Source organism: Calidris pugnax, unplaced genomic scaffold (genome assembly GCF_001431845.1).
Source record: "Calidris pugnax isolate Ruff unplaced genomic scaffold, ASM143184v1 scaffold305, whole genome shotgun sequence".
In the NCBI taxonomy this organism is placed as follows: Eukaryota; Metazoa; Chordata; class Aves; order Charadriiformes; family Scolopacidae; genus Calidris; species Calidris pugnax.
In genome coordinates this window covers 181,362-194,069 of record NW_015091074.1, presented here as the reverse complement: position 1 = coordinate 194,069, position 12,708 = coordinate 181,362, and the positions used below count along the sequence as shown (strand labels likewise).

Here is a 12,708-nt window from a genome sequence, read left to right as displayed (position 1 = left end):
CTGGTTGCCCCAGGCAGCTCCTGCTGTAATTTCTTCTACAACCTCCTCTTTTTTTTTTTTTTTTTTTCCTTTTTAATCTTTTAACAGTAAATTAATTAGAGACCAACTGATTTCGTTATTCATCCCAAACTCTCCCACTGCACCGAGCAAATAAGGAAGATACCAGCTGTGCCACCTGGGCCCCTGCTTTTGGTTTTGGAGGTAGGATGCTGCCTTGACACGCATGATGAAGACATTGCAGAGAACCTCCAGAACATGAACTTGTCACGCAGCCTTGGGTGAGTGGCTCATCTGGCCCATCTCTAAGGTAAGATCATACTGGGTGTAGGAGCCTAATTAATTAGTGCTGGTAACACCTTGGGGATACTCATACAAGTGCGTACGAAGGATTGTTACTAACCATACTTCATTTTTGAGCTTTTTTTCAAGATTAAATTATACTTGTGCAAATTATACCCCACCTGTGGGATAATAATACCCTTGGGAAACTGTAATTTTATGGTAGATTGGAGTTATTATTAAAATTAGAGTATTACAGTGCGGCTTGGTGTCCTGTAACAGTCAGTAATCCCCCCCGCAGGGGCTGGGGCAGCACGGGATGGTTGGGTGCTGTTCGGGTATCGACGCAGAAGAAGGTACGTCGCATTATGGCCGTTCTTGCCCCCTTCCCTGTGCTTTGCTGGGTTCAAACCAACGTGTTTCGAAGCACTGAAACCTCCTTTTCTCCAAAAGCTTGGTTTTCCACAAAGACGTTTTCATAAGATGGGACCTGGGTTGGTTTTGAAAAGCTGTTACCCAAGAGGGTAACTCCATCCTCTTGCTTTTTACCCAGTTCTGCACCCATGCCTGTCAACATTTATATAGGGTGACCAAACTTGTATTTCATTTAATCTTAGAGGAACTGGGGTCCTTGTGGGGTGTATAAAAGACTTTTTCTCTTCCAGCACCACCCAGGCTTGCAGGACTCTTAGGTATTTGTGTCAATGGGATAATTTTTATCTTCTACTTAAAATGAACCAAAAAAAGCCTCTCTTAAATTCAAATATGACACTCCTGATGGTAAAAGTAGTGTTACTCAGAGTACAGCATATAATTAACATGGCCCTAACAGGGTTTGCCTGAACTGGGAGGTAATTTTTTTATTGATGCTGCAAAAGGTGGTGTTTGATGGACAGACAGACTATAGAGGAATGGTTGGGTCTGGTGATTTTAGAACCTAAGCCAGAACTAATAAGAAACAAAGAGCTATAGAACAAACCTCGGAGACCTGGAGTGGGGCCAGAGGAAGCCCTGTAGATGCTGGGAGGGCTGGAGCTTCTCTGCTGGGAGGGGGGCCTGAGAGAGTTGGGGGGGTTCAGCCTGCAGAAAAGAAGGCTCCAGGGAGACCTTCGAGCCCCTTCCAGTCCCTCAAAGGGTGGGGAAAAGTGAGGAGAGACTCTTGATCAGGGAGTGGAGTGACGGGACGAGAGGGAAGGGTTTGAGGCTGAAAGAGGGGAGATGGAGCTGAGACATGGGGAAGAAGTTCTTTGGTGTGAGGGTGGTGAGAGCCTGGCCCAGGTTGCCCCGAGAAGCTGTGGCTGCCCCATCCCTGGAGGGCTTCAAGGGCAGGTTGGAGGGGGCTTGGAGCAACCTGGTCTGGTGGGAGGTGTCCCTGCCCAGGGCAGGGTGGGGAACCATATAAGCTTCAATGTCCCTTCCAACCCAAACCATTCCATGATTCTATTTTACAAGAAAAATTGAGTTCTCTAGAAAACATAACATTTTGAGGAATATCTCAGAGGGATTGGCATTTTGACCGATAGGTGGTGAAATTTAAGTCTTGAATCTCCCATTGAGTGTCCACAGCTGTCACGAGGCAGGTCAGAACATATTTTTGCTAATAGGTGTTATCAGTGGTAGAGCAGACTGGTGTACTTTGTGTCTAATACATTAGGACTTTTAAACCAAAGTTTTTGTGATGCACATTCTGGGGATGGTTTTGAAACGCTGGTTTTTCTGATTCAGCGCTCAGCAAATTGTGAAATTCTGGGGTGTCCCAGAGGAATGACGTTTTATTTTCCAGTGAGGTCTCTGCGTGCTGCTTGTCACTGGCCACAAAGCAGGAGGTGCGGGTGCATTTATCGTGTGCTGATTTTGCTGATAGGTGGCAAGTGAAAGATAGCATGGTGAAAAACAGGCTGAGCATCACCCTTCCCTGTGGGCTGCTGAGTCCTGGGCCTGCCTGGTGGTCCAGCACGTCTGAACCCCCTAATGAACCCCACTGACTTCACCGGACTGCTCATGCCCTTGGAGTTACCTACATTCCTATGTGGACATCTGGACAAGTGCCCGAGGACCTGGTACCCTGAACCACCTGAGCTGACTCTGACTGTGAGATTGGCTCCATTTGTGCAGGGTTTGCATGTCAGCTCTTTCTCTCTGACCTCCCAGTTGTTGCTGGGACTGGATGTACCCGAATAATCCTTTTTCCCTTGTTTAATATATCTCTACTCCTCCTTCCTTTGGAGACTTCCATAGCTAATAGGGATTTTTTGATCTTCATAGCATGCTCCACATTCCCCTTGCTTCTGAGACTATTAATGAAGCGAAGTTAAATAGGACAAAGCCCTCCCATTCAGCATTAAGCAGCTGTTTGTTCTTTCCACAGCAGACATGAAAAACGCCCCGGAGCAGATGGATGCTGTGAGGAATCCGTTCAGGTCGGCCACGCTGTTGTGTTAATCCAGACTTTCTACCCCCCTCTGAAGACATCTCTCACTGGGATGTCACATCCCTGCCTGCGGGGAGCAATCGATTCACCTCGGCTAAAAGGCAAAGGCGGCCGAGAGGCAGCTCCTTTAGCTTTTCCACCCCCACGATGCGCCTGCCTCTTTGCAACCATCCCTCCACCTGCACCCTGGAGCAATCTGGCCACGTGTCATGCACAGGACGGATGCTCACGCAAGGGACGGGCCACATTGTGTCACCCTGGCTGGTTTTCTCAGAGCTGGGCTGAGGGCATGACGGCAAGAACACACCAGGACATTGTGCTGTTTTATCTTCAGTTTTATTACTTTGCTTACACGGGCAGAGGCAGCCCAAAAGAGGGTGAGGGGGAAGGTGTCTAGTCATGAATAGCCCAGAACAAACCAGGGGAGGTGAAGCCCAGGGTCAATAAGGAATTGGATAAGGGATGACAAATAGAAATACAAAAACCAGAGTGGTACTGGACAAAATGTACCCCCTCACGGGGGGCAACAGCCTCACCTCATCTTGCCTTTACTGCTGTGGTGGCCACTGGTACAGAGACTGCAGGACCTGTTGGTCGATAATGGGTTGTTTGTGCTGATGAGTGTCTTGGTGCTGTCGTGCTGGACCAGATGGAGCCTCTGCCCCGCTGTGCTCTGGCTCCAGCACCTTGGATTCAGGGAGCCAATGGAAAGCTGGGTCGTGGTGTGGTCCCCGGGGCTTGGGATCCCGACGGGGGCTTGTACCACGCTGAGGGGGCAGCAGCTTCTGGGTCGTGTCAGGGTTGGAGGCCTCGCAGCCATGCGTCTTGTTCTTTGGGTCTCTTCCTTGTGTCTCAGAGGGACAATTAGGGTCCTTCTCTGCTGACTTTGTCTCTGGACTCTTATGGTGGTTTGAGCCCTGTCCTGGTGCCTCAGTTTCTTTGGTCTGGTGGGTTTTTGGGTCCTGTTTTGGTGTCTCAGTCTCTTCAGCCTTATGAGTATTTCTGTTCTGCCCTGGTTTTGCAGTGTCCAGAATCTCACCTCTCTTTGGCTCCCCTTCTGGTGCTCCAGTCCTGTCATTCTGACGGTTGTCCTGGTCCTGCTCCTTCTTCTTACCCTCCTGGGTTTCACGTTTGTCCCGGTCTTGCTTTGGTGTCTCACCCTCCTGGGTTTCACGTTTGTCCTGGTCCTTCTCTTTCTTCTTACCCTCCTGGGTTTCACGTTTGTCCCGGTCTTGCTTTGGTGTCTCACCCTCCTGGGTTTCACGTTTGTCCCGGTCTTGCTTTGGTTTCTCACCCTCCTGGGTTTCACGTTTGTCCTGGTCCTGCTTTGGTGTCTCACCTTCTTGGGTTTCACGTTTGTCCTGGTCCTGCTTTGGTGTCTTACCCTCTTGGGTTTCACGTTTGTCCTGGTCCTGCTTTGGTGTCTCACCTTCTTGGGTTTGACGTTTTTCCTTGTCCTGCTTTGGTGTCTCACCCTCTTGGTTTTGATGGTTGTCCTGGTCCTCTGATGTCTCACCCTCTTGGTTTTCACGGGTGTCCTGGTCCTCCTCTGGTGTCTCACTCTCTTGGTTTTCACTGGTGTCTGAGTCCTGATCTTGATCATTCACACCCTCCTTGGGGACCTGCTGGTTGTGGGAGACCCTTCCCGCTGTGTGAGGCCCTGGTGGCCGCTTCCCACCTGCCTTCTCTTCCTCTGTTGACTCTTGACCATCTTCCTGCCCCTGGCCAGGCTGCAGTGGTTTGTAACAAGCCTTGGCCGTGCGGAAAACCAGGCTGAGCAACTCTCTGAAGTCAACCCTGCGTTTGCTGTCATCATCCAGGAAGTGCAGCACCTTCTTGACAGTTTTGGGGTCCTGGGGCTTCTGGAAAGAGACAAACGGTGTTGGCAAAGCCCATGAGCCATTTGTGTCTCCTGTGTAGGAGCACTCAAGCAGTCACAGGGCTGAAATCCAGCCCCACGACCCCCCGCCACTGTGTTGCTTCCCACACCAAGTTCCACAAGCTGATGGCACTGGGAGAAGGAACAGCCTCTTCTCTTCCCTGCAGATCCTGGGATTTGAAGACATCTGTGCCTTTCCCAGGGAGCCCAGTGTCCTGTGCACCCTTCTGGGAGTGGCTGATTTTACCGATCCCAGCCCCGCAGCCCAAAGGCACCAGTGGTGGGGCCAGATCCTCACCTCCATCACGTCCTCAAACTCCTGCTCAATGAGCTGCCTCAGCTCCTCCCTGCTCAGGGGGCTGCAGTTGCCACCACTTTGGGCACACAGGTAGAAACCACCGATGTCGTGGATATTTTCCTTGGTCTGGGCCATCTCTCTGCAAAACTGGGGCAATCTGCGAGAAGAAGAAAGAGAAAAGGGGGCTTTTTATTTTCTTTGCCTGGTTTTCAGTTGCTCTTGAACAACACAGCTGGACAGGCAGAGAGGTGCCAGAGAAGGGCACAGGTAAAACAAGACAGTGTAAGGGAAGAGAAAGAGAGAGCAAGGAAAACACAGGTGAAAAAGGGAACCCAGCTGCGGAGATGGCTGGATTGAAGACCAGCAAGTGATGGCTGGAGACATGAGGGACAGCCAGATCTGAGGGGGGAACACAGTGAGGGAGAAGAGAAAAAAAAAAAATCCCATTTGGCTTTTTCTGGAGCAGAGCCGTGAATGAAGGTCATCTCTTCCAAACCATGGAGTGGTGTAAATCCAGATCTCATTTACCATCTTCTTTTTTTTTTTTTTTCTTTTCCTTTAGGAGAGCTCAGCAGTGGCAGCTCCAGGGACATCCTCACAGCCAGAAGGACCGGCTTTCCTGCTGGTAGCAAAGTCAGACATGGTAAAAACTGTGTCCAGGCTTACCTTGGGCGAGCAGCAGGAACGATGAGCTTCGGGAGCGTAGTCTGGAGCCGATCAGCTCTCAGCCGTCTATTTATATAGAGTTCAGGATCACAGCCCTCTTCTTCCCCAGGAGACACCCCTTCGACTGGGCGACCTAAAACATCTCGCACCCAATTACATTGTCAAGCCCCTGTCTTCATTTGTCTCTTGCTCATTAACTTCTGCTCTGATGCTTTTCTCTGGAGTTAACACATGATCCTTCCTAAGCTTGCCCCACCTGCAGACACACTTCAAAGGAATTTAACAGAAAAGGTTATTTTTACCACTGGAGGATTTAGTTTAAGGTGATGCCTCAGAAACGCCCGGGACTCTTGTGTTTTGTGAGAAGGAGATCCCCAGTGACTGACAGGCAGGGGAGGAGACCGCCCGGGATGATTTCATGGTGAATAAAGAGAAAAGAAAACAAAGGAAGAAAAATGAGGATATTGTGATGCATCAAGAGGGATGTGATCGCATCAAGATTAATGTGATTCCTTCCAGAAAACTCCCTCTTCCGATCCCTACCAGGAGGTAGGAATTGAGCAAAGAAATCTTTTCAGCAGAGAAATCTTTTCAAACAGCGCCACCAAGTGGCCCTTGGAGCAGGACAGAGGGGTGACATGGCCTGTCCCAGAGCCAGCCAGCAACTGGGGACTGTGGGCATGGGGGGCTACGATCACCCCCATTACCAGAAGGGGAAACTGAGGCACACGAGAAGGAAGGGACTTCAACTCCTGGTCATGCATCCAGCACCAGTCCCCGCTGCCACCCTGTGGGTGAGGCCACCAGTGGGTTAACTGGGAGGCCTAGATGCAGTTATTGCTGTTTGCTCAGGAAAATAAATTTTATATCCCCTTATGCTCTCTTACAGCCCCCCAGGTGCTCCAAATGCAGCGTGATATGAAATTTCCTAGGCCTTTTGAGTAAGACTTGAGCTGTCCTCACTATAGCTTTCTATTTCTTAAAGTCGTTTTCGTGGCCAATACACGGCTAATAAGAAAGTCTGGGGAACAATGAGATCAGAAATCCACGTGGCTTTTAAAGTATGAGGTGTTTGGGGCACAGCAAAGAAAACACATCCAGTTTTGTATTAAAAAAAAAGCACTTTCAGGAAAAATGCCCTGGTTCACGGGTCCCATTTGGTTTGTGTGAAATCCTAACAGGGGTGTTGGGACGGGCTGGGAGGGGAGAAACACGGGAGGCAGTGGGGACAGGAGGGCTTTGTGTACTAAGTCCTCGAGCTCAGGGATTCCTTTTCTCTGGCCAGTTCTGTCCAAAGCATGCCCATTTTTTAAGCTGAGAGGTTTCTCACAGATTTCAGTTTTAATCCCAGGTGTGATCAAGCAGCTCTTCTGTCAGCCCCAGCGAGCAGTACCCAGGGAGGAGCCATCATCTCCTTTTTCTTTCTTTCTTTTTTTCCTTCTTTCTTTCTTTCTTGTCAAACCCACCCAAACCCTGAGCAGGGCGGTTTCTCCTCTTGTAGACAACCGTAGGCAGTAACAGGTTTGTGCTGTACCGGAGTTCATACATGCTTTGTGAAGCAGAAAAGGGTAAGAGGGTCAAACAATATGTGAAGAACTTAAAAGTGCTGCAGAACACAAAAGAAGGAAAACACTGCTTTGAGGGGAGCTTGCAATAAATCAGGTTGAATCCAGCGAGGGGAGGGAAGGTGCTTCTGAGCCTTGAGCAAACGAAACCACACCAAACCTCAGTGATGCCACCTTGAGAGCTGTGAAATGGGGTGGGAGCTTTGGTTTGTGGTGGTTCTGAGGGGTTTTAAAGAGGACTGAGATGGGGCAGGGAGGGATTGCTCTCCAGAAAGAAGCTGATCTTCCCAGGAGCTACTTGGCAACAGAAAAGCATCTTTTGTGCTGCTCTTTACCCTGAAAACTGCTCTTCCAGCAGAGCCAAATTGCTTAATACAATTAGCTCATGATGCCTTTGGCTGAGATAAAAGCTTGAGCTCAAATTTTTCCTATTTTCACCCAATATCAAGATAGGGGTAGCAGCCTCTGTGGCTGTGCCCTACGTGCTTAGGGATTCCCATGCACCCCAAGACCTTCAAGCCATGCTGGAAGCGGGTCATGTGCACCACAGCTCAATTTTTGGGGCAGGAGGGGTGGCATCTTGCTTTAACGGGATTGATCGCCCTGTGATACCACCCACACTTGAGAGAAGAATAAATACTTTGGGAATGTGTGTTCAAAATGCATGTTAATCGGGGCTGGCTCTCCAGGGAGGATTTACCACAGAGACATGGAGGTAAGGGGCATGGCGCAGCAGAGGAGGAAACAAGTCTTCAGCCCTTTGTTTACTTGGCAGACTCACTCCACTAATATTCACACGTCCTTTGAGGTCTATTTGCTGAAGGAGCTCTGTTTTCTGAGCTCACCTGTAGAAAATGTGCCAGGGCACTGGGCAAACCAGCTTCTCTGGATGGGCAGAGCGTGGATCCAGGCTTAGGCTGCTGGTGAAATGCTCTCTGGTTGTTTCCTTTAAGCAGTTTGACCACTGACTTTTATCATTTCATGTTTTCTTCTATTTCTTGGGCAAAAAGATATTGTAAGCAGGCTGGTCTGGGCGTTTGCAGGAGGGGCAGCTGGGGTTGCCTGGGCTGTGGACTGTCCAGCTGGGATGGGTTTGGAGGAGTGATGTGCTGGGTGAAGCTGGGGGTGACACCTGGCTCACGGCAGCACTGGGACTTTGGTGTGGTCATTTGGAGCAAGACACATGTCAGAAGTGCAGAAAAAAAAGGTGTGGAAAATGTAAGTGTTAAGCAAGAGCTTTAAAATAATTTTGTAGCTGTTATTACCACCATGGTGATTGCTGAAGATCTAAAACTTAGGTCATACCTAAATTTTATAGAAACATAGAATGATTAGAGTTGGAAGGAACCATAAATCTTATCCCATTCCTCCCCCCCTGCCCTGGGCAGGGCCACCTCCCACCAGACCAGGTTGCTCCAAGCCCCCTCCAACCTGGCCTTGAACCCCTCCAGGGATGGGGCAGCCACAGCTTCTCGGGGCAACCTGGGCCACCACCCTCACACCAAGAACTTCTTCCACACCTCATCTCAATCTCTTCTCTTTCAGGGTCAAACCTTTCCCCCTCATCCCATTGCTCCCCTCCCTGATCAAGAGTCCCCCCCCCAGCTTTCCTGGAGCCCTTTTAGGGACTGGAAGGAAAGCAGATGAAGGTGACACTGGGAGGGAAAGGGGCACAGAAGAAACATTGCCAGCAGTCGGGGGAATGCAGTGACTGTGTGTCAGGCAGTAGTGGCAGGGACTGGTGTTGAACTGGTGTTGAGTGTTAGGACTTGGGGGGGGTGTTTAAGGTCTGGGGCTCAAAGGGGTGGGAGTCAGGTCAGGGTGGTCAGGTTTCCCAACAAAAAAATAAAGCAGGAAATTACTGTTTATTCCTGAGTGGCTCTGATTGTTCCTGCTCAGCAGGGAAGAGCTGGAGTGTAGGTCAGTGCTGGTGGAGGAGGGAAAGTGCTGCACTGAAGGTTTCATGGGAGAAAGCATTTAAATACGGGGTTTGGAGAGCTGGAAGGCTTCAAGACTGGAGTGGATGGGGCTTGCATGAGAGGTTCAAAGGAAAAAAGCAAATAAATGCCTGGTTGGTGCCTGCACTGTGCAGCCACGGGACCCCGAGGTTTTTCTGTGGTTATTGCCTTCTAACGTGCATCCTTTGCCTTTTTTCCCCTCTTTTTTCCTTCCTTCTTTTGCCTGCTGAGGGCAGTTCACACTGAGGTTCAGACTTCCCTCACTTTTCTTGCCTCCTTCCATCCACGAAAACATGATTCCTAAACTTTCCCAGGGCTGGAGCCCATTATATAGCAAGTTTTATCACTACATCACTGTCATTATCAGGAATTAAGCTAATTGGAATAAAATGCTTTATTTGCCTATGCTGCCTAGGCATCTCAGCAAGTTATTTCTGTTGCAACCTTCTTTATTGCTAATTCATTGTGACATTAAGAAGTGTAATACATCAGCTTTTCTCTAATACACGTTTCCACTTTTTTACATGTTAATGAGCATATTTAACATATTTCTTCAGAGATAATTGGATTCTAAGACTCCCTGTGGTAAAGCACTGAAAAGCCAGCTAGCGATGCCTTTAATATCTAAAAGACTCTTTCTGCATTTGAATAATCCCACAATTAAAATTAGGAATTAATCTCTCGGCTGAAACAAGGCTTTTGAGGATACTTTTCATGTTTTGAGATGGTTTTAATACATATGTTAACTGTACTTATGGAGAAGTTAATTAAACCCTTCCTTTGCATTTTTACCCCAGAAAGCACAAAGGGGGCCCAGGTATCTCAGATTATCTCGTTCCTCTCACCCATTGATCCTCCTTGGGGAGGCAGGATTTGTCTGTGCTTCCTTTGCTCAGAATTTATCCAGTCGGCTATTTTAATTTGAAACGTGGAACCTGTCACTGAGTAAACTATTTTTTTCTGAAGGTGCAAAGGAACTCCAAAGTTCACTTCAACCGGTCTAGGTCTGGAAAAGGACAGGAAATGATGATGTGAAGGCAGCCAGCCCATAGAGTCTGAAATTCTGTATCTCAGCTTAAGCAAATCTTTAGCAATTAGAGGGTAAGAATAAACCTAACATGGAAATAGGGGAGGGAGGAAGGCGAGACAAGATTATCCCGTGTTTACTGTTATGAAGATTCCTTTCATACCTGCTTTCACCATCAGGAAGAGGACCTCCCATGAGGCAGCATGGCAGCCTTCATCCACGTGTTTGGGAATACTGTTAACGACCAAGACAAAATTAGTCATGCAGCTACTACTCATTACCTCCAGCCCAGAAGACTCCGAGTCCGTTTTTTTTATCTGTCACCAGTAAATGAGCTTTGACACTGCCCGTGTGTTCCTTTGCTTTCAACTTCTCTGAGCTCCAGCAGGACGTGTCCTCCTGTCTCCCCGTGCTGTGCACCACCAGAGAATGCTGTGTGTGTGTGCACGGATGGTCACACACGTGCATGCGTGCTGTGGGTGCCACGGCCAACTGTGTGCGTGCACAGACACACCTGTGAGCAGCTGGGATGCCATCTCCTCCCGGCAGGTCTGCTGCCTGCACCCAGACCTGGCTCAGACATGTTCCCTGAGCCAGCCACAGACCTTAGCACTGGAAAATCAGCTTCTGGGTAGGGTTCTGGCCACAGACCAGCTTTTTGTGGTTGGGCAGGTGTAGTAGCCTGGCTGCAAACACTCCTCTTTGATTTTCTTCCCCTACTCTATCACCCTGAGCTCAAAGCCATCGCTCCTGCCACGTGTGGGGACCATGGAGGCAGTCATAGGTCACTCCTGCCACCTCTGGATCCAACTGGCAGCAGAGGAGATGGGCTGGGATGGGACGGGGCGGTTGGCTCAGTTGTGGTCTCTGCCGGCTTCCTCCACTTGAAAGCTGAGGGTTTGGTGGAGACCTGAGTCACCTCCTGTGGCCGTGGTGGAAGTGAGTCATGGGCTGCACTCATTTTGGCTGCTCCCCTTGGTGGTGGGGACAATTTCAGTGCCTTTGCCCGTTAGCTTCCTCACTGCCCAGCGCATCAGCGAGAGGATTTCTGTTCCTTTGCCAGCTCGTTTTTGGGGGAAGCTTCAATTTTGGCCAAAGTCTTCGTTTAGTGTCTTCTTTAGTTGGGGTGGAAAGCTGCTTTCTGCTGTTCTGAAAAACAGCTCTGGTCACCAAGGGGTGACAGAAGGAGCATCAAGGGCAGGTGAAGAGGAAGCAACTAAGAGGTGCTCCAGGGTGGCTTCTGCTGCAACAACACGAGTGTTGTCTCAAGCAGAGGGTGGAAGGGGGCAGAGAGGACATGTTGGGAAACATGGCCCGATAGAAACCCCACCAAAGCCAGGCTGGCAACGTGGTGAATCTGGCTGGGCAAGGTCCTGCTGGGGAGGAACAAGGCATTGAGTTGGGTTGGCAGACGAGGACTGGAGTGGGTGCTCTGGGGCAAGACGGAGCTTGCCTTGGCAGGGACGTGTATCTGGTGGTGGAATGACAGCCCTCAAGGAGGTGAACAGTGCGAGTCTGGAAGCTGCTTGGAGAAGGCTTCTGGGGTGGCAGGAGGGGGAAAGCTGGGCTGACACACGTTGTGCTGCCTGCATTGCTTGCAGGAACACAACTCGTGCCTGCCCTGCCCACTTCTCTCCTTTTACTCCAGGGAGATTTACAGACAGGAAAATCACCTGCTTGCTTTTATTCATAGAGGTTCATCTTCCTTTAGCCGGACTTTCCCAAGAAATGAAGCTTCTACGCTCCCGATTTTAATATCCTAACCTATGATTTGTAAGCAAATTTGACACAGTGGCATGATTCAATCAAATGCTTAAATATCTACGAGTTTCATGAAAGTAGAGACTCGGTTAACTCTGCTGCAGTAGAAAGGACTGATCGGTTCTCCCTTCATTGGGCTGTTGGACACAGGACAGATGGTGGAAACCAGGCTCTACCAGTTCTGCCTGTGGCCTGCCTTGTTTAAGAGCGACAATTCTGTTTGTTTACCCTGGAAAGGCGGGCACGGGGAAGGTGTGTTGGGCTCCGGCAGGCTCCCAGCTGTTCGCAGAAACTTCTTGCCCGGGTGTATGTTTGTGCTGAAGTTCAGAACTGTGCCCTGATCGAAATTGAGCCAGTCGCAGCCCACGGGCAGGAGTCACCTGGTCCTGAACCCAGGGAGATGCTGGATGGGAGCCTGAAAACCAGAGGGGAAAAAATAGGATGGAGAAATGGGGAATTTAAAGCTGATGTAGCAATGGTAGAACTCGTTACTTTTGTTAAATGCTTCACGTAGTGCAGCTGGTGTGTGTTTTGAAGACCTGGGTGTGCTAAGGGGTGCTGACCTCTCTGCTTTTAGTAAAGGGTGGGAGATGTTAGTTTTGATTGAACTTCTCAGTCTCCTCTCCATGGCTGGAAGACCCTCTGGAGCTGGTGACTCAGGCCACGTGAACGTGGGCTCCAGGCTGGTACCACTCACAAATGCAGACGTGCAGCAGTTGACCTGCTCTGAAGGACTGGCTTCCTAAAATGACTCACCCGGCTCCATGAAATAAATAGTGCCAGCCCTGGGGTTCTTCTCATGGTCCTTCATCTCAGAACCACCTGAGGTGTCCATATGCAAGCT

The 12,708-nt window shown here is 49.6% G+C and overlaps 1 protein-coding gene across 1 annotated transcript; it reads right to left on the bottom strand.

The window, feature by feature from the left end:
• Positions 1-3,247: 3,247 nt before the first annotated feature.
• On the bottom strand, positions 3,248-5,672 carry LOC106896965 (spore wall protein 2-like). Its single transcript, XM_014957311.1, has 3 exons — positions 5,554-5,672; positions 4,888-5,044; positions 3,248-4,572 (listed from the first exon to the last, which is right to left on the bottom strand). Exons 2-3 carry the CDS (start codon positions 5,020-5,022, stop codon positions 3,259-3,261), a joined length of 1,449 nt encoding a protein of 482 aa, XP_014812797.1. The 5' UTR covers positions 5,023-5,044; positions 5,554-5,672; the 3' UTR covers positions 3,248-3,258.
• Between the last annotated feature and the right edge of the window lie 7,036 nt (positions 5,673-12,708).